At 39.9% G+C, this 19,710-nt stretch overlaps 3 protein-coding genes across 7 annotated transcripts; 1 reads left to right on the forward strand and 2 right to left on the reverse strand.

The window, feature by feature from the left end:
• Nucleotides 1-130: 130 nt before the first annotated feature.
• Nucleotides 131-5,753, reverse strand: LOC139108805 (uncharacterized). Its single transcript, XM_070667397.1, has 2 exons — nucleotides 5,463-5,753; nucleotides 131-4,078 (listed from the first exon to the last, which is right to left on the reverse strand). The coding sequence occupies exon 2, from the start codon at nucleotides 2,585-2,587 to the stop codon at nucleotides 692-694; it is 1,896 nt and encodes a 631-aa protein (XP_070523498.1). The 5' UTR covers nucleotides 2,588-4,078; nucleotides 5,463-5,753; the 3' UTR covers nucleotides 131-691.
• A 3,103-nt stretch (nucleotides 5,754-8,856) lies between these two features.
• Glg1 (golgi glycoprotein 1) lies at nucleotides 8,857-15,434 on the reverse strand. 4 transcript variants are annotated; one of them, XR_011546724.1, is made up of 16 exons: nucleotides 14,909-15,184; nucleotides 14,419-14,776; nucleotides 13,786-14,348; nucleotides 13,268-13,685; nucleotides 13,031-13,132; nucleotides 12,568-12,846; nucleotides 12,237-12,406; nucleotides 12,003-12,120; nucleotides 11,739-11,935; nucleotides 11,445-11,664; nucleotides 10,899-11,225; nucleotides 10,636-10,815; nucleotides 10,299-10,542; nucleotides 10,082-10,188; nucleotides 9,545-9,992; nucleotides 8,857-9,092 (listed from the first exon to the last, which is right to left on the reverse strand). XR_011546724.1 is itself a non-coding variant. In XM_070667391.1 (15 exons), exons 2-15 carry the CDS (start codon nucleotides 14,728-14,730, stop codon nucleotides 9,828-9,830), a joined length of 3,402 nt encoding a protein of 1,133 aa, XP_070523492.1. In that variant the 5' UTR covers nucleotides 14,731-14,776; nucleotides 15,313-15,434; the 3' UTR covers nucleotides 8,857-9,827. The 4 variants fall into 4 exon arrangements, 3 of the variants coding, with proteins under 3 accessions (XP_070523492.1, XP_070523493.1, XP_070523491.1); XM_070667391.1 differs by lacking the exon at nucleotides 14,909-15,184 and adding an exon at nucleotides 15,313-15,434 and having other exon boundaries at nucleotides 8,857-9,992; XM_070667392.1 differs by having other exon boundaries at nucleotides 8,857-9,992; nucleotides 15,039-15,184.
• A 103-nt stretch (nucleotides 15,435-15,537) lies between these two features.
• Nucleotides 15,538-19,688, forward strand: Erp44 (Endoplasmic reticulum protein 44). 2 transcript variants are annotated; one of them, XM_070667405.1, is made up of 7 exons: nucleotides 15,538-15,743; nucleotides 16,257-16,335; nucleotides 16,465-16,620; nucleotides 16,740-17,040; nucleotides 17,193-17,240; nucleotides 17,987-18,282; nucleotides 18,371-19,688. In XM_070667405.1, exons 1-7 carry the CDS (start codon nucleotides 15,687-15,689, stop codon nucleotides 18,715-18,717), a joined length of 1,284 nt encoding a protein of 427 aa, XP_070523506.1. In that variant the 5' UTR covers nucleotides 15,538-15,686; the 3' UTR covers nucleotides 18,718-19,688. The 2 variants fall into 2 exon arrangements, with proteins under 2 accessions (XP_070523506.1, XP_070523507.1); XM_070667406.1 differs by lacking the exon at nucleotides 17,193-17,240.
• The last annotated feature ends 22 nt before the right edge of the window (nucleotides 19,689-19,710 follow it).

Genomic DNA, 19,710 nt, shown 5'->3' on the forward strand with positions numbered 1-19,710 from the left:
TAAAGCAGAAAAGTAAAAAAGACAGCGAAGTTAAGAAATGCTTAAAGCAGAGAGCGGTATTTAGCGAAGGCCAGGCGTACACAATATAATGACAACGCTTTCAATAATTGCGATAATAATGCGTAGGTGATCTCGCGAAATAGGCCGAAAGTAAAACCGTATAACGAAAAGTGAAAAACCATACGCAGTTCACGCGTTTTTAATTGCGCGCTTCTAATAGCGATACCGCCAGTCTTGTTATTAATATATATTATAAATTTGAGTATCACATTATAATTATCGCTGTAGTTACACAACTACCTATTACCGCCGCGCTTGCTAAACTAATTGAACGCTGTGTACGACTGTATTCGGCTGCTGTAATTTTGCTTGCGGTTATTCGCGAACGTCCGCGTCGCATTTTGTTATCAACTTGCTCAATATCTAGTCTACACAATTGCGAATTGCAGAGACAATACGTTCGAGTTATTAAATGTATGTAACATACAACTCTCGCGAGATTCAATCAGTTTGAATGAAATATGTTTAATTTTCGCGCACGTTTATTGATTTAAAATTGTCTCCTTTTTTTTTCTTTCGTTATCTTGAGTAATTAAAAAAAAAAAAAAAAAAAAACAAACAAACAAACAAACAAAAAAGAAGGTTTGTCGATCTGGCAGGGATTGCAATGAAAAAAAAATAGAAGCGATAATTAAAATGACTTACCGCGGCTGAACTGCTCGTAGCTGGCAATCACCCTCTCGGCGTTTTTTCTGGCGATGTAGAACCACTCGCTGCTGTTGCTCAGGTACTTGTACTGGATCGCGAGGTCCTTTACGAGGATGCCATCCTGGTTCGGCAGCCGGTGGGCGAAAGGGCAATACAGCCATCGGTCTCGGTACTGTAGCTTGTCGTAACAATTGCCGGCGGCGAAGATGTCCTCGTCGAACTCGACCATGGAGAGCACGCTCGCGTGCAGTAGATACTCGGACGACAGCATCACTTCCGGGGCGTATTTCCAGAGTCGCGTGAGCATGTTGGCGCGATTCACGGCGAATTCCGCCTCCAGGCGAAATCTCTCTTGCGCGTATTGGTCAACCACCCCCTCGCCGAGATTCAAATCCGTGCCCGCGGTACAGTTCTCGCCCAGGGTATGCTGGTTCTCGATTATTCGCAGGAACCGCGTAACGATGTCGACCTGGGCGGTTTGCAGCCTCCTGCGAATCGACTGGTCGTACGACGAGGAGTTCGCCGGCTCCTCGAAGCTCGCGTAATCCAGAACTGCGTCCTGCGATATTTCCTCTTCGAGGTCGCGACCGGACTCGCTGATGTCCTCGAGCGCGTCGACGTTCTCCGTTGTGTTACGCTCGATCGCGGATACCGACGCGGCGGTCCTATTTAGAGACATCGCTTTCTTCAATTTGCTCAGGGGGTCGTCTTTGTAAGAGCTCTTGAGGGAATCGGGGCTCGATCGTAGGACACCGTGGTTATCCGAATAATGGACTTTTAGTGTATCTTGAATGTCTCGTTCCATGCTCTCTTTCCAAGTCTCGTCTCTGATCTGATCGAGGGCCCGGCTGTTCGCATTATCTTTAGCGATATTCTGTTCAATCAGCCAGGAAAGATTACGCGTGGGAAGACCGGGTGTATTTTCCTCGGCGACGCTGTCCCTCTTACCCTGATACAGCTTGAGTAAACTCTCCAGTCCCTCTGAAACATTATTCTCAATTCGATCGGGAGATTGGCTGTTGACCGAGTTGTCCTTTGAGAAATTTCTCTCGAAAAGCCAGGAATGATTGCGCCTCGGCGAGACGGATCCTTCCGGAAAATCAATCGTTTTTTCTACTTGGCGCGTCTCGAAGTGATTCTCGCGATCACCGCGAATGTCAGTCTTGATCCTATTTGCCGCGTCCTTCGAACCGTCCCTCGCGGAATCCTCCATCTTCTGCCGTGCGAAATGGCTCCTGGATCTCCCGTGACGGATCTGCGATCTTTCGATGCTCGACATGTCCGCCTGATCGATCTCCGTCCAGAAAACGTCCGCTGATCGGGTCTCCGTCGATGAGACCTCCGCCGCGAAATTCCGGTCTTCCGTTTGCGGAACAGAACGCGCTTCCGCTACGACCTCGGCTGAGGGGGCGCGAATTTTCCCGGACGTTGGAAGAATCTCCGCCGATCTTATCGCGACGGCACGGCGGCGCGTTTCCTCGCGTTCTACGAGCTTCTGCGAGGTCGAGCGCACTTCCGCGAGACGCAGGCGACTTTCGCGCGCAGAATGGATCTCCGTCGGCCGGAAGAAGTCTCGCGCGATCGTCGGACGGTTTTCCGTGCGGCGACTCAATCTCTCCGCCGTCGTCGCTTCCGCCCCCGGGCGGGCGATTTCCGCGAGCGGGTGAACGATCGTCGGGCGGAGAGCTCCGTCAACGGCGTGGAACTCCGTCGGATCGACGTGTTTGCGGTCGGCGAAGCCCGGCGAGCGGTAATTCTGCTGATGGCGCAGGTACTCCTTCGGCTTCTCGAGCTGGGAGACCTTCTCGTGATGGGTAGCGAGGGAATCTTGCGTGAACGTGAGCAAGATGAGCATGCACCAGATACCTGACGCACTCATCTTCAGCCGCTCATCTTCCCGTTCGCGACAAACCGTCCGCTTGTTACAGCCACTCGCGACGGCACGTTCGTTCAAGCCTGATCAATCTCAATCCCGACATCGCCAGGACGTGATAATCGTTCGCGTGTAACAGCGGTTTGCGGCAGCTGCTCGCGATAACGTGACATGCTTGATACATTAGTGCGCAATTATATGTTTCTTGAGATCAATCTAACATCCTCCTCCCCGCTGTAATTAATTTCAACGTCTCCATAAAGCGTTCGTCATCCATCTCCTTCCGCACGTATGATTACGACAATGAGCACGAATTACATCATATAAAACTTTTCGGGATTAATTTAACGCTACAACGTGGTTACAATTTTTTCGCGGTGGTCGCATTTACGGCATCGGCCCTTAATTACACCGCTGAGAATACGTTAAAGACGAGAATTTTATTCAAACGACTCCTCACGCTCCCCTGAATTCCCGGCCCTTAATTTCAATCCTGCAACCGGTGAGAGCCGCTCTCTAGCATCCTCCCGATCTCACGACCTCTTCCACGGCGTTTAATAGGTCCCGCTGCCGAGCGCTTCTGAATCTCCGTGCGATCTCCTCTCTGCGAACTTTATAGCCCTTAATGGATGGTGCCCCTTAATAGACCCGGATACTTAACAGCTCCTCTTGGCGTCTCCACAATCAACTTATCTTCCGCCCGGAACCGGCACTATTTCAAACGTTTGTTTTTCGCCTCTGCTGGCGAGACCCGCGCTGGCCGTATCGCGAAGCCGCGGCTCTCGTCGGCGGATACTTTGCGGTGAATCGATCCGCTCTCGCTGCTCTCGAGATCAGACCGCGGGCGAAGTGTTTTTGCGCGGACCGCTAATCGAGACGTCTCCCGTTTCCTCCCGCGCGATAATCCGATTTCCACGCGGCTACGCCTCGCTCAAATTTCGCGATGCTCCCGTAGACCAGAGTTCCGCAGAAATTCAATCCCGGATAGTGGACGCGTCATCGGAGCGCCGATCGTGAATCGGCGATGATGAAGAAACGGTTCGGCGCACAAGGTTCTTTGCACGATATCCCGTACGCGTTGGCATCAGCATTGAATCTAGAGTTGATCCTCCGATCTGGACGCGGTCAAAACTTTATGGCTGATCGGCTATTTTACCGGGTATAATTATCGCGATTCAGAGCGGCGAAAAGTTCCTCATTGACTCGGACGTGAATCCCCGGGTGCAATTTCGCGCGAGTGCGAAATGTAATTAATCGAGACTCTCGCCGACGTTGCCGTCACGATCTGCGCCCTTTTTAATTTAATGGCTCACACACATGTTCGTAGATTATGGCACTCACATTATATCGCATTATGTGGCTGCAATTGCGGCGAGGGATACAGACATTCGTGGTGTATAGACGAAAATTCGCACGCGAGAAATTTGTCCGTTGGTGCGCGCCGCCGTTTCGACCCACTGGCGATTAACGGTGGTGTTGACGTTCCAAACATCGTACCTAATTGTTATAGAGCGTGCACATATTTATTTGTCCCGCCAGTCAGTTATTTCGCCGCCAGCTCGGTCCGTTTGCGCGAGCAATCGTAATCGTTTATGTAACGCGCGCCATAACGCGCGTTGCATTCCGCGTAATTAAGTGGGTAGTTAAGGCTACGGATAAAACCGTGAAACGCAGCATACCAGCTTCGTCGATTTTAATTGCGAATTATATACCCTTTTCCGACGGTAACGTTAAATATCGATAAAATTTTAACGCCAGCATAAACGTACAAATAATCATAACAATAAATCGTGCAAATAAAATGCGCCCTCAATTATATGATAATCGTCGAGCTTTCGCGAAATCACAGAGCAATAGCGAGATCCTCACGGTTTTATCGGAAATAACGGCAACACGAAACTGACGTTGAAAGTCGCGTACAATTCGATACCTATTAGTGAAAATTAAATCCATATTGGCACGTTGTCACTAATTACGTAAATTAATAATTTCACTTTGAGGTGCGTGCTCGATGCTCGATTACAGATTAGCTAATGTGATCTCGTTACAAACGTCCCGTGGTTTTGCAAAATTTTCACTCGTTATCTGCGAGGACCACAAAAATTTTCATTTACACGTGGAACTGTTCTTTTTACTCGATCAAATGTATAGACACTTTAAAAGAGACTCGTCCGAGTTCTTTGAATTCAATAACCGCAGATAATTCGCTCTCCCATCAGCGACCTTTACGAATTGTCTCCGATTTCTTCGCAAAAGGGCGTAAAAGGCAAAAATAAAAATCGCGAAACCGTAACCTACGTTTACAAGTTAAAGAGATGACGAGCGAAGGGAACCTTTGCGATCTTTTTATTTTCACGGCACCGAAAAACTGGCGTGGTTTCCTTTACGGTAATCAACATTTATTTGCAGAATTTTTTTTCTCGCCTTTAAAATTTGATTCGCAAAGCCGCATTGTCTCTTCAGATTAAAAAACGTTTCAAACTGCATTTATTTTTAACAATATATCCGACGATTAATCCCATTCTTTCTATTATAACGCATTGAATCGTATCGCATCTCCCTTTTTTTTTTTGATCGAATCTAAATAATGGAAGTTCTAAACGCGAAACTGGAATGCTACTTCTCGATTAATTCAATAAATTATTTAACGACGTCCTACATAACTCTATTTTGCATTAAATCAGCGTTGTTAATCGTTTCCGAACAATTGTGGATTGCGCTGATAACCAAACGTCTGACGCAAACGCTTTAAATTGATAATAAAATCAACGAATGTATATCGACGTAGCTTTAACGAATAGAACTGCGTTCTTCGCAATTTTTATCGTTCCCTAAAAAAGAAAAAAAAACCCCAAAAAAATTCGCGTACGATTCACCTTACATTGCGTGCAGCGAATCTCTGACGGCGTGTTTTACTTTCTTTCGCGCCTCTCGATCGAGCTCTCTCATCGAGCTTCAGGTTGGATCGGGGGTGCAAACTCGCCCCGCCGGCGATCATTTTACGACGATTCCCTGGAAGAACGGCGAACTTTCCCTCAGTATTTTTTTTTTTTCCTCTCCGGGGTCTTGCCTCCCTTTTCTCGCGCGCTCGCGAGCCGGCGATCGCGACGGATCTGTATGCGCTCGCACGCGGCGTCAAACTGTCGGCGAGGGTTGGGAAACCCGCCACCCTTCGCGCCGTCCAATGTGTGGGTGCAGGGCGCATGATCTACCCCTCTCTCTTGCCGATGCAACCAGCTTCGCGCCGGCATCCCAACGCTTAATCTAGATCTTAATCTTCATCTTCGGTACGCCATCTCCGCGACATTTTGCGCTTCCTGGTGGGACGTGCGGATAAAATGAGGCTACCGCCTTCGTTCCTAAGAAACAAAGCGATTATGAAACTTACGGCGCGCACGCGAAACGTATCAGAGAAAATTTTAAAAAATTCTGCTGACCACGCGAACATTCTGGCTTCTAGAAGCCTCAACGCATTACGCGTTTATTACGCACCATAAAAATATGTGCATTTCTATACTCACGTAATTAACACAGTAATCGATGCCAGGATCTTATATTTAGATGCATCCTGACGATTCGTGCCCAACGAAACGAACGTTTGCTTGTCCTTTGTTTTTCAAAGCAGACGCTTTGGTCCCCGCCACCTGCAATCGAACATTAACGTCATCTTTATTCATTTGACCCGATTTTTTTTTTCCCCGCCCGTTATGTTTCATCGTTTCACTTCGTACCGTAAATATTTGACGCCCCGAAGGTAATATCGCGTAATGCATATATAAAATCTCATATTTGGCAACGACTAATATTAATCTCATTAAGCTTATTTGGAAAAGCACGAGTCAACGGATTTCAATCCCAAATAATACAACCTGTCGCGAAATTGTAACGAAAGTTAATAAGAAATTATACAGAAAATAAACAATCGCGGTATTCGATTTTCGGCCGACAGGCATGTAAATTGACGCTCGCCGCACGCGTATAAGAACGAAACGCGGATACGTTAAAAAGTTAACGATCTACCAATTTTTTTTTTTGCAGAAATTCCCCGCGGAGTAAATCCGTTTTCGTTTGATTAAAAAAAAGAAAACAAAAAAAAAAGAAAAAAAAAATCCGCCGACCGTATCGCGTGACACGCGAAATTATCGATGGAATTCTCAACGAGACGCGCGAGAACGTTTCCCAGAAAGAGGACAGGCTCTCGCAGTTGTATGCTTTTTACAATTTTCCAGTTTCAATCGGACGCCAACCTAGCTTCTCGTTCTCGAGTGTGAAAAACGCGTGTTTCAGACGCGGGGAGGGGAAAATAGGAAAAAAAAAAGAAGTAAAAGCGCAAAAATCAGCGAGCTGATCGAAACGCGATCGGCAACTCGGGACGCGGCGAGTCGTAAAAAAGATAAATTGCAAACTCAAACGGGAAAGCAAGGGGAGAGTAAATGGCGGCTCGAATGCGCAAAAGTGCGCGCTCGGCGCACGATTATCCGCGGAAGGTCGGATGCAGAAAATTTATATGCAGGGATGCTTTCGCGACGCGGATCGTAGTGATTCATGATTAAATCGCGTACGTGCGCCGCGCGAAATAAAACTGTTGATACCTTAATTTTTGTCGAAAACGTCGGAGCTGATGGCACGTACGTCCGGCGTCGTTCCTCGGCGTTGGAAAAATGATCGAGATCAACTATTTTTCCCAATATCGAGATATCGCTGCACGCGTAGGAGGCGCGCCCTGAAGTCACATCGATGACCTAATCCTGATCGATCGTGAAAAATAAAGGTTATATTCTAAGAAACATATTCCCTAAATTAACAATTAAATATTACCTTCCATTAAACTGTACAAATATTAAAAAAAATTCCACCGTGACTTCTTGCCGTTAAAATAAAATAAGAGGAAAGAGAAACGAAAGCCGGCGGGAACCGAATCTGTTAATATCCGAAAACTGCCGCCGGAAAAATTGATTCGAAAACTTTTTTAATCGTCGATTTTCCAGAGGATTAAAACTCGGTCTAGCAGATTGGAAAAAGGAAAAAAAGAAATAGGAAAAATATAAAAAAAACGCGCGCTTACTTCCGCGTGCTTCCGCGCTTCGATTTACCTGTTTTATTTTCCTCTCGCGTTTCCACCTTTTTTTTTTCCCAGCCTTGTTATCGTTGTTACCGCGAACTGGGACAGCGAGCGCGCGATCAGCGCGGATAATTGAGAATATCGAGCAACACGGCCCAGTCGCGACATGGTAGCGTGCGCTAATTAACTCCATTATGCACCTCCATTCCAGCACACGCAGAGGACTCGATATTTCGCCGGGCAATTTACTCGACGCGGTGAGCACCGTTCGGCGACGCGCACAACGAAATCTCATTCAAATTTTCGACGAATCAGCGCTGCGCGCAAAATGAACATGGCAAACTTCTTGGCGCAATTTACGAAAGCTCGGGATTCCGCGATCGCGATAATCGCCGCGAGAAAAAATATTAATTATTGACGGAAAATCGCCCGACGATACGTGAAAATCGAAAGCTTTTCATAATTTATAATTAAAACTACGCATTTAAAATATTAATGGCACGGTGAAAGTAATCTTCAACTTCAACTTGCATCATTTTCTGAGTCGAGCAATTTCTTTCTTTTTTCTCTTTTCTTTCCTTTCTGTTAGATGTACTTTTCGATCTCGGCGGAACTGTCGCGTGATTGCTGACAGTTTGCGCTTTTGCCGGCGATATTATCTGCAAAATTACTCGTTTGTTTAAAACCAATGGGAGCCGCTCGCGTTTATTCAGAAAAGATAAGAATTGTTAATAGTTAATGCCGCCATCCTTGTCACGCGTATACTATGTGCACACATCTGCACATATAATATTTCATTTCGTGGTTTCGCAAATAGAAGCTTATAATCATAATTCTACACATTCAATTCCTTTACATTAAAAAAAAAAAAACATGATAAATTTATTTGCGACCGCTCGTTTTTTTTTCGAGACTAAATCAATTCGAAATGCTTCGCAACTCGCAGTCTTCGTGTAAATCGTCGCTCGGTAAACGCGAGGTATCAGAGAGCTCGGAAATGTCAGTCTTCTTCCCGCGCTTCATCCGCTTGTACGCAGATTCGTTTCTACCGGATGACCGCGAGAGTCCCTCAGGAGTAATCGCTGCACACTCGCTTCGCGCGAGTTATTCTAGAACCTGCATTGTAAGCCGCATTGCCGTACTCTATCTCCGCAATTGCATCGCGAAGATTGAGTAAAACCCCTGGGAGGGGTGGAAAAGAGAAACGTAGAACTTCAAATAATTAGGCGCTTGTATTTTCACCACTTATGGAGGTTCCAAATCAAGGCAATACTGTTATAAATCTTGCTTAAGTGGCGGTTGTTCAAACTTACTAGCGTTTACAGCTGCTTTCTTGTTAAAGCACCGAACGAAGGCGAGTAATTTCGCTGGCTAGTTCATTCTTCTTTATTTTTCGTTCTTAAACAAATATCTCGCAGACAAAGATATAATTGAGAATAATCCTCGGTTCTAAAAAAAAAAAAATTATTGTTCACTTTTTTAAATAGTCGTAAAAAAAATCGCAGATTTTAATCCTACTCGAAATTAATGTCTCTTTCGCAGCGCATAATAATAAATAACAGAGATTATTTTTCGACATTTCTTGTAAAAAACTTAAGAGCATTCTTTTCGAAGTGTACAAATAGACGAGCTCTTGAAGCTTGTTACAAATCCTATAGAACAAACACCCTGTATTTTTGGAATCATAATGTTACAGTAACACATAGTATTTCTAGATATTTATCTCTTTACGCACATTATTAAGGCTCCTGTTCATTCGCTTTTTTTCGTCATTTATTCGTCAATTATCACGTTTTTCAGTTTATAATTTTACCAAATCTGACGTCGTACGTACAAAGCGGACCAATCGAATCAGCAGGAGCTTAATTCTCGAGTATGTTTATATGCTTTTAGACACTTACACAATTTCGTTTTGTATAATATCGTGTGCACTTAAACAGTCACGTAAAAAATCTCGTAACCCTTTCCATCTCATCCTTCTCTTCAAGTATTAATCAATACAAAGATTCACGTTTTAAAAACTTCGTAAACGAAGGTATAAAAAGACTGATGTTTCTTCTCTTATTGTAAACTCGCATACTGTGTCGCTGACCAAAATCAACGCACATGTTAAAGTTTATTGCGATCCTTCGGCTAATTTCACGAGAAAGTTATTTCACTAGTGGACGGGTCCCGGCTGTGTCGTCACTTGTTCTTCATGATCATCGTTCGCCTGGTCACTCGACCGCAGAACATACCGACAATGAAAATCACTCCGATCATAGTAAAACCGACGATCATAAAATAACGCCGCGCTGGAGAACGATTCACTGTTGAATATAACTCCTCGATCGTGTGCGGCGGAATTAACTGTAGCAAGAAAAATTTATTAATTTTGACATAATTCTTCATAAAGGCACAATGAAAAAAATAATTAGATATAATGGCATACTACGAACCTTGGCAGCGTTTTTAAACATTTCCATTCTTGTAGTTAGCATCTTGTAACAATCAGGTTGCAAGGATTTGTTGCTATCTTCCAACGCATTTTGCAAGCACATTATATCTGTTGTACAATTATTATATAAATTGTTAATAGTTGCTATTATATATTTAATGCATGTTAAAAACGGCAGCAATGAAATCTCTACATTATTTTAAATGGAAATTACGTACGTCTTCCCGCGCCCTGCGGTACAGCACTACAATATTTGCTAATATCCACGGCACAGGCTTTTTGCAACAAGGGATCCGCGTTAATATCAGCTTTAGATTGTTCTATCAAATCTGCAACTTCCATACGACATTCTTCTCTCATATGTCCATATCTTCCCTCAAATTTTTCATCATTGAAATTTCTTTTAAGACATTCCTCGACTGCACCAGGCTCGTTTTCTTCTAGCCGACATATAGTTTTAATCTAAAAACAGAAGAATTTTGTGAACTCAATTAGAATTAAATTCTAATTTTCTTAAATTAAATTGTAAATTGTTATAATTCTATGATATTTTACCTCATGTGCGCACATTGTTGCCAATAATGGATTTAAATGATAATTTAATGCAGCTTCTCTAAGAATATTAGTCATTTGATGCTTGCATTTAGCTGACAACTTCGATTCTCGAAATTTGATCTTTAAACATCCAATTACTTTTCCTTCGAGCTCTTTATCAGTCCGTTCATGTATCAATACCTAAAGTAATACATATATTCGCAAATTAATTATGAATGTACGTTAAATCGTACATTAATCTATATGTAGATAATTTCTTTTACCTCTTTGCAATGCTTATCGATGTCATAGCCACATGCACTTTGCAATGCAGTGTTGAACCTATAATCTGTATTCTGTTCGATCATCCGTCGAACTACAATGTTTTTACATTTATCATCGAAAGTGAGTTCTTCTTTATATTTCTTAAGGCAATCCAAAGTTTGCGATTTGCTCACATCATGGCAGTACTGTTTGATCATGGCTCGGCAGATGCTCAATAAAGGAACATCACTTGAGCTATCTTGAAACTCCTGTTTCCTAATCTTGAACAGCTGTTTATGACACATGTCCGATAGTTTAGCCTTGTGCGACGCCAGGCATTCTAATACCTAAAACAATCCAAGTTTCAATAAGAAATTTATCGTAACGTTAGAATTCGCCTAGAGCCAATTAATCAAAGAGCTCAGCATCGCAGAATTTAGAAAACAAACGAATATTGTTTAATGTTAACATTTTACAAAACTAATATTTAAGTAAATTCGTTTTTTTTTATTTATACAGTGCAAATTCAATACGAAATATTGTCTTAGATATTATAGACATACTACCTGTGAATTGCCTGGCTCTACGTTAAAGCATAATTGTTTAATGTCTGCCGCACAGGTTGCTTGTAAAACAGGATCGAAGTGAATGTTCTCTCGCTGTTGATAAAGTTGTGCTCGCAGCTGTTGTCTACAATCTTTCATTATATGATGCTGAGAATCTTTCATTATATCTTCTTGTACAATCAAGCTTAAACATTCTATCACGTCAGCTTTCGTCTTGGACCTACGTTACAATATAATATACAATTTATTTTTAAGTTTAAGGATATGTAAATTTTTTGCATATTAGTAACTCACTTAAAACAATATCTCTTAACATAAGGTCTGCAAGCCTCTTTAAATTTGTATGTAAAATGATAATTCTTCAAGGATATTAGTTGAAAATGTTCCACAGCCGCTTTACATTTGTAATCAGTACGTGCGTCCAACTCGTTTTTGTGCTCAATAAGACATTCCATCATATCGCCTTCATCTTTTCCATATTTTAACACGTCCTGAAACAATTATTGATTAAAAAAAAAAAAATTTTAAGAAATAAGTATTTAATAATTCAAGACATACTTCGCAGTGACGTTCCATAATATGTTGACACGCGGTGGAAATAATGGGATTTAATTCGACACGCTCAGCTTGTTCCTCAGTAAAATTTCCAACTGCATACTTGCATTTTTCTTTTAAACTGCAATTAATAGATTCCATTAAAAAAATGAATATTTTTATGTCAAACAAAAATCAACAATATCAGAAAAAATTAAATATTAACAATATAATTTTATTGCATTAAATAATGAGTACTTTTCTAAATTATCTTGCAAACACAGAATCTCTTCTCCCTTTGCCGTTTTGTCGTAACAAAGTGACGCCAGTTCATTAAAGCACACTTCTTCTATCTCAGGTTGCAAGTCGACGTTCATAGCACGCTGCCTCATAACTCTCCTAATTTCTTCCAAGCAATCTCCTCTCAACTAAAAATATAAACGCGAAGCAATTAAAAACAAAAATTTTTGCAAGAGTTATTAAAAAATTAAAACAAAATGTTAATAATTTGAATTCAGAGCTGTAAAAGAAAATAATAATCACTACTTATACAAGTCTGCTTGAATTATTGCATTTTAAATGATCTTACCGTCATATTTTTTTGGTAGACGTGCCGATACAAACACGGCAATACCAAAGGCCCAGTTTCAGGATCCATTTGTTTACCATTGCCGGCCCATGCGTTTCTTGCATGACACAAACGCATGGCGTCGAACTTACACGCTCTGTACAATTGCGGATCAAGTTTGAAATCTCTAGCGATAAAGTATTGTATTTGCACTAAAGCTGTTTCACAAGCCTCAGTCATTCTTTCTGTTCCTAGTTGTTCCATTAAGCAAGATATCACTCTAGCATCTCCGCCGTGCACCTAAATCAAACATTAAAATACTTCATAAAAAAAATAGATATAATAAATAGATCTGATAAATTCATGCAAGCTGTAAAGCATATTTGAATAAAAAGTAAGTTTAAAAGTGCATAATTTTTCACATGTCGCCAGTTAAATTTTGTCGATTAAAATTTACATTTGTATGAAAAGATAAATCGCTTACGTCTCTACAAGCTAAATTAACTACAGGTTGACACTGTTCTCTTAAAACTGGATCAATTCTCCAATCTTCGCCGGCGTCAGCTTCCATAATTAACTCTTCTAACTAAAGTAATAAAAAAATTTCATTAAAAATCGTGAAAAATTCTGTCAAGTGTTCGTAAAAATGCCAGAAGTCATATAAATGTCATATAAATTTTAACTTAATTTTCTTTTTTTTTTTTTTTTTTCAATTATTTACCGCTCTTTGACATTCCGGCGCAACTCTTGACTTCCTCTTTCTCGTTCTCGTATGCTCCATTAAACAGTGAATCGTGGCGCCGCCGACCTCGAGACTGTTGCAAAACATCGTAATATCATTGGCACATTTATGCACAATCTCCGGCGATAATCTGTAATCTTCCATTAGTAGCTTCCTGTGATCAAACATTTCCGCCTGACAATTCCCGTCGATCTTGGTACCGTTTTTCATGGCTGACTCTAGACAAAGCAGAATCTGCGCCAGCTTAATCTCTTTGTCTTCAGACACTGATCGTCTGCAGTGATTATTTCTAATATCTTCCTTACACGCTTTGACTAGACCCCTGCTAATTTTATAGTCGGAAGCGATCAGCTTTTCTCTCCTCGTTAATTGCTCTTGACACTGTGCGGTCATCGATCTATTAATATAAAAATATGTTAATATAGAAAATTTCTAAACAAAATTAACAAATTTTTGAAAAAAGTATTGCAATATTTTATACATTTAAAAATACCTACCTATCGGTTTTATATTTCATTAAGCATTTGTAAACTTGGCCACTCCCTGGCTGAATATTAGGACAGAACTTAACGTGATCGTAAGTGCACGCCATAAATAATTGACGATCTAAATTGATACTCTCTGCTTGGATCTCAGATACATGAAGAATATGTCTCTTACAATCGTGTTGCAGCTGCTCAACATGTTCTTGCAGGCAGGCTAATATCTGACCTTGCGATATATCTCTGTACGGCTGCAAATTGTCGCATTTGAAAGTCTTGATATCATTTGCACAGTCGGTCGTAAAGGGTATCAGAATTCGAAAATCACTAAAGGCAATCAACTCCAATCTTTGAATATAAGTGATACAGTCAGGGTCTCTGACCATTTCCCGCTTGTCAATTAGGCAGGACAAATAAGCTCCATGAATTTTTTTGGAATTGGAGCACTGTAGACTATCCAGTTGCGTGCCACATGCTTTTCTCGCTAGCCTCTCTATATTTTGATTATCCGTGATGTTCTTGATATAGTACCAAATTGCCTCCTGGCACTTCTGATTGATCCCAGATATCTGAGTTGGCTGCAAAATTAACAAAGCAATTAATACCCCCTGTACTTGCTCCAATCTTTTCGGTTATACAAACGTGTACCTTGAATGTCTGAATACATTCGAGCAACGTGAGCTCATCGTTACTATCTATATCCTTGCAAAGGTGCTTTAACTTCTCGTAGCACTGGCCGTTGATAATCCTTGGTGGATTTTCATCCTCGAACTCTCTCTTGCGTTCGAACACGGCTCTTTGAACCCTCCTAACCCGAGCGGGGTCGTCGGAAAAGACCCAGCCGATTCTTGAGGGCTCGTCAGCCCGCTGTACAGACACGTCTTCGGGATACGCCGACGTTGTGCATTGCAGCAACGACAGGACGAGTATCGCGGACAGTACTTGCCAGGTGTACTCCATTCTCGACGCTCAAGCCTCGTTCTTCAGCGTATCATTATCACTAATCCTGCAAAGAGCACGACTTTGAGTAACAGTTTATTCGAAAGGGATTAATATCACTCGATCAACGAGAGTCGTTAAATTAACAAGGAGAATATTGTTCGACTAAAAGAGGGAACTTAACGAAGGAGAGCGCGACCTTATAAATCTCCCTAGCCGTGGCCGGTTTTTTTTATTGTTGCTTCCTCTTCTTTCTTTTTTTTTTTTACGCTTGTTGATCATCTACCGTGTGACGTGAACGTCATACACGCGAGAGTATTAGTACCCACCGATCGCCAGCGAGCAAACACGATTGGAGCGGAGTAATATGACTGTATGACACACGGAGCGAGGTCACCGGTCGTCTATTTTCACAACGTCATCTTACAGGCCACAAGGTATACTATTCTCATTTCCCGGCGTATTATCGGTAGCCGACATCCGAACGAAGTCGGCGTCGATAACGCAACACATATTACAACGACGTAAATCCGAATAAAATAATAATATATAAATAATATACACGCTAAAAATAGGACAATTTATTATTTAATTAAAAATTACCCTTTACATGTATGCATAGTATACTTCTGGTGCTTAAAATACGCAGACTAGTTTATTCAGTTGTCGTCGACAATTGCCTGTAGACTCAGGTGTCGAAGGAAAAAACAAAATTAAGACGAAGTACCGATTGCAAATGACGGAAGTCGAAGTGACAGAAGCGTGAGCTCGTGCGCGCACATTTCACCTATTGGAATTTCAAAAGCCGGCCGTCACGCGTCGCGATAATCGATGTTTCGAGGATGCCAGTACGCTCCGTTCGATTAAACGGTGTGGTGTGTATATAGCTCGTAAGCAGTTGACGTGCGAGCGGCCGTGCACTGATGGTGTTTCAAAACTCCGTTGCACCGCCGAGTTAGTCGTCGCGAGATTGCAAGATGCCAGCCCGCTGTGATATATTCCGCGTCAAAGTACTTACGATCGCCTGTCTGTTGGTAAGTAACATCACGGCGGTCGCGTTGCCACGTCATTTTGGAACTCGAAAGGTGTCGGCGGTTCGGCGATCCTCCCGTTAACGGAGGCCGCCCACGGCGGCACCTCGGCTTCTCTGCTTTGTCTTTTAATAGCCAATTTATTCGTCCTAATGCCAAGACGCTTCAAGGAATCGCTTATACCGCGACGTGTCCGACGCCATAACCTATACCGTTGGATTACAATAGCCTTGCGTAAAAAAAAAAGAATAATAATAATTAACTTGAGAAATGAACGATTGATTGAAGGAAAAATCACGTTTCGCATGGTCCGCCATAAATTTGCAAAATTTTTCTATAATTCTATGTGTTGGATATAAATATTTTTTTGAAGATAAGATTAGCATTTTTATTTACGATTTTATTTACGATTATTGTTATTGTATTTGAAATCATTATTATATAATTTAAGAATTGAACTGGAGGACTTATGATTTTAAATATACATGGTGTACAATTAACATTGCATATTTTTAGATACATCTGACAAACAGTATAGCAGAAGTAACAGAAGGTGCCCTTTCACTTACAAGTAAAAACATTGATGAAACATTAGGTAAAACATGGTCATATGTATAAACAGCAAATGCTAGTAAACTTATGTATGCACACTAGTGTGTCCAATTAAATTTGCTAATAATCAAGACTGTATAGTTACTTTTCTTAATTACAATTTATTTTGCAGCTGAGAATGAACTTGTGTTTATCAATTTTTATGCACAATGGTGCCGCTTTAGCAATCTATTAGCCCCAATATTTGATGAAGCTGCAGAAAAGATTAGGGAAGAATTTCCACAGTCTGGAAAAGTAGTAATGGCCAAAGTAGATTGTGATCGCGAGAGTAAGTATGTTTTAAACATAAAATTTCCTTAAAGTATATAAAGTATATATAATTTGTATTAATTTGAATATTAAATGCATCAGATTTACATTATTTCAAGAGCTGTTTTTGTTTCTTAGCATCTGTGGCATCTAGATTTCATATAACTAAATATCCAACATTGAAAATAATAAGAAATGGACAACCAACTAAAAGAGAATATAGAGGGCAACGATCGGTAGAAGCATTCCAAGAATTTGTCAGAAAGCAATTGGAAGATCCTATTAAAGAGTTTTTCGATTTGAGGGAAATTAGCCAACTCGACGATAAAAAACGTATGATTATAGGATACTTTGAAAGGAAAGATGTACCGGAATATGAATTATTTAGGAAAGTCGCCACCAATTTGAAAGAAGATTGCCAGTTTTACGTTGGTTTTGGGTAAGACATTTTTTATTTTTAGTCTACATAAATTTCTTTATAATACACACTTCTTAAAAAAGCTTATATAAATGCAAAAACTCCTATTAACACGAGAATACCACGTGTGGTCTAGATTTTATAATAATTACTACAATATTTTATTTAACAAGCACTTGCTCCAATCAAAACTGTGAAATTGGACAGCATTTACATTTATTGTAAGTAAAGTGGTATACATAATTTCACAGGCACTTTTGTGATAGAAAATTTTATTTTTCGTAATCATTAATTATTAAAAAAAATTTTTCTTTGTATAATATAATCTTATTGGAATATTACGTTAATTTTATTAATTATTTCATATAATGACATACAACTCAGGTATTTCTTTTTATATATATGTATATAATTAAGCATTACAGAACACGCATGTCACTTTCTCCTGCTTTTTTTTTAAAGAAAATTTATATTTAATAATTCTTGGACAACAAATTATTCATGTATATATCTAACATTGTACTTAAAACATCTCTTCTTTTAAATGTAAACCGAGTTTTCTTAAAATTAAAAAAAAAATTAATTAAACTTTAGTTCAGACGAATTTTAAAAAAATTAGATATCTGATTTCGCGTCAATTGACTGCAATCATTATCTCAATTTTGGTCGGTGATAGTAGCGGCACATAGCATTTTTTCTCGGAATTTTTTAGACTCGAATTTAATGGTAATAAACGAGTTTTTTTTTAGTTTCAAGGAAATCGGCAGCAAGCCACAATCGGCAATTGAAGTATTGATGGAAATCAACTGATCTAAAGTTCCACTCACATTTACACATTTCTAAATTTTGTTCTAGTTATATATATTTTTTAATTGTATTAATTATATTATTTGAATAACGAAGTAATACATATTTACTATTAAATAAAGATGTATGACTTAAATATATTTTTAAATAATATGTGTAGCAATGCAAGCAAAACGATGCATCCTCCAGGAGAGCCTATTATTGTCTTCCGATCGGATAAAGCTCTTTCTGTTGAAGACGATGAAACTTATAAGGGAAGTTTGTCAGTTTATGATGAATTAAATGTGTGGGCGCAAGAGAAATGCGTGCCATTCGTGAGAGAAATAACATTTGAAAATGCTGAAGAACTAACGGAGGAAGGCTTACCTTTCCTTATATTGTTTCATGCTCCTGATGACTTGCAAAGCGTTAAGCAGTACAAATATATCGTAACTAAGTCATTAATGAGTGAAAAACGTATGTTAATCTATTTTTATTCATGTTAACTATTAATTATTTATAATACTTTAGCGTAATATTAATTCGGCTGATCTTTCTCTTTCAGAAAATGTCAATTTTTTAACCGCCGACGGCCTGAAATTTGCGCATCCACTACATCATTTAGGGAAAACAGCAACAGATTTACCATTAATTGCGATAGACAGTTTTAGACACATGTATTTGTTTAAAGACTTTAACGATATTTTTGTGGAAGGAAAACTCAAAGATTTTCTGCAGGATTTGTATTCCGGAAAGCTTCATCGTGAGTTTCATTATGGTCCTGATATCAGTAACAATGAAATACCAGTTACGGGAGGACAAGTAAAAACGCCCACAACTCCGCCGGAGTCTGCATTTAAAAAACTGGCACCAAGCAAAAATAGATATACCATAGTTAAGGATGAACTATAATGAAATCGAACGTGGTACAATGCAGGGTGATTTTCGTAATTAATTTATATCCAGTATATTAGAAAAAAAAAAAAAATGAATTACATTCGGGGATTTTCCAACATTTGACATAAAAACATATTATTTTCATAGTGCGTTTGTAACGCAAGTCTTCTTAAACCTCGACGAATCCGTTTTTCCTTCTCTACAATTCGTTCTCTCTCTCTCTCTCTCTCCGTAGGATGAGATTGAATTACTCACCAATCATTGTTATTTAATTTAAAAAAAAAAAAAAACGTTAACAGAGATTATTTGTTAATTATACATAATTTTCACATCTATAGATACAAAATACGATATAGCAATTTATTTTTTATAAAAATAAAAGTAAGTTTGCACGATCTATTGTCGGCAAACGAACGGCTAAGAACAGAAAACTCTTTTCCTTTTGATAAGACACGTCTGTTCTTAAAGTGAGCTATTTGAGAGCATTTTTTATATTGACTGTGAAACTGCATCTACCAGTGTCAATAATTGGGTATCAGATCTTTTTACATATATGAAACGATCGTGCAAGTTGACGTCGTTATTGTTCTCTCCAATTCCGATGTGAACCTCAGTCTTTATATGTAAAAGAATTTGATTTACGTAACCTCTGCTTTCTCATATTCTACCCCATCAAAAATCTTTGCACAATATTTAGCAACATTTATGAACGATCACATTCGTCGAGAACATGAAGCGTAAATGTGTTCGAAAATATACAATAGTATCGTAATGCGTGTATGCGTTGATCATATTGCATATGGGGCAATTGTTTCTGAATGAGATGTATAAAAGGAAGAGAGAGAAAGTAAAAATACTTTATCTATTGCATGATCGTAACTCGAGTAAGTGAAATCTCAGCGTGCCCTCGTAAGATAGTCATAGGATGCATTATTTGTATGATTGATGATATTGTTTTGTCTGTTAATAAATAAATTTCTAAGTCACATTATTATATTAATATAAGAT

The sequence above is a fragment of the Cardiocondyla obscurior genome, linkage group LG16 (genome assembly GCF_019399895.1).
Source record: "Cardiocondyla obscurior isolate alpha-2009 linkage group LG16, Cobs3.1, whole genome shotgun sequence".
NCBI lineage: Eukaryota > Metazoa > Arthropoda > Insecta > Hymenoptera > Formicidae > Cardiocondyla > Cardiocondyla obscurior.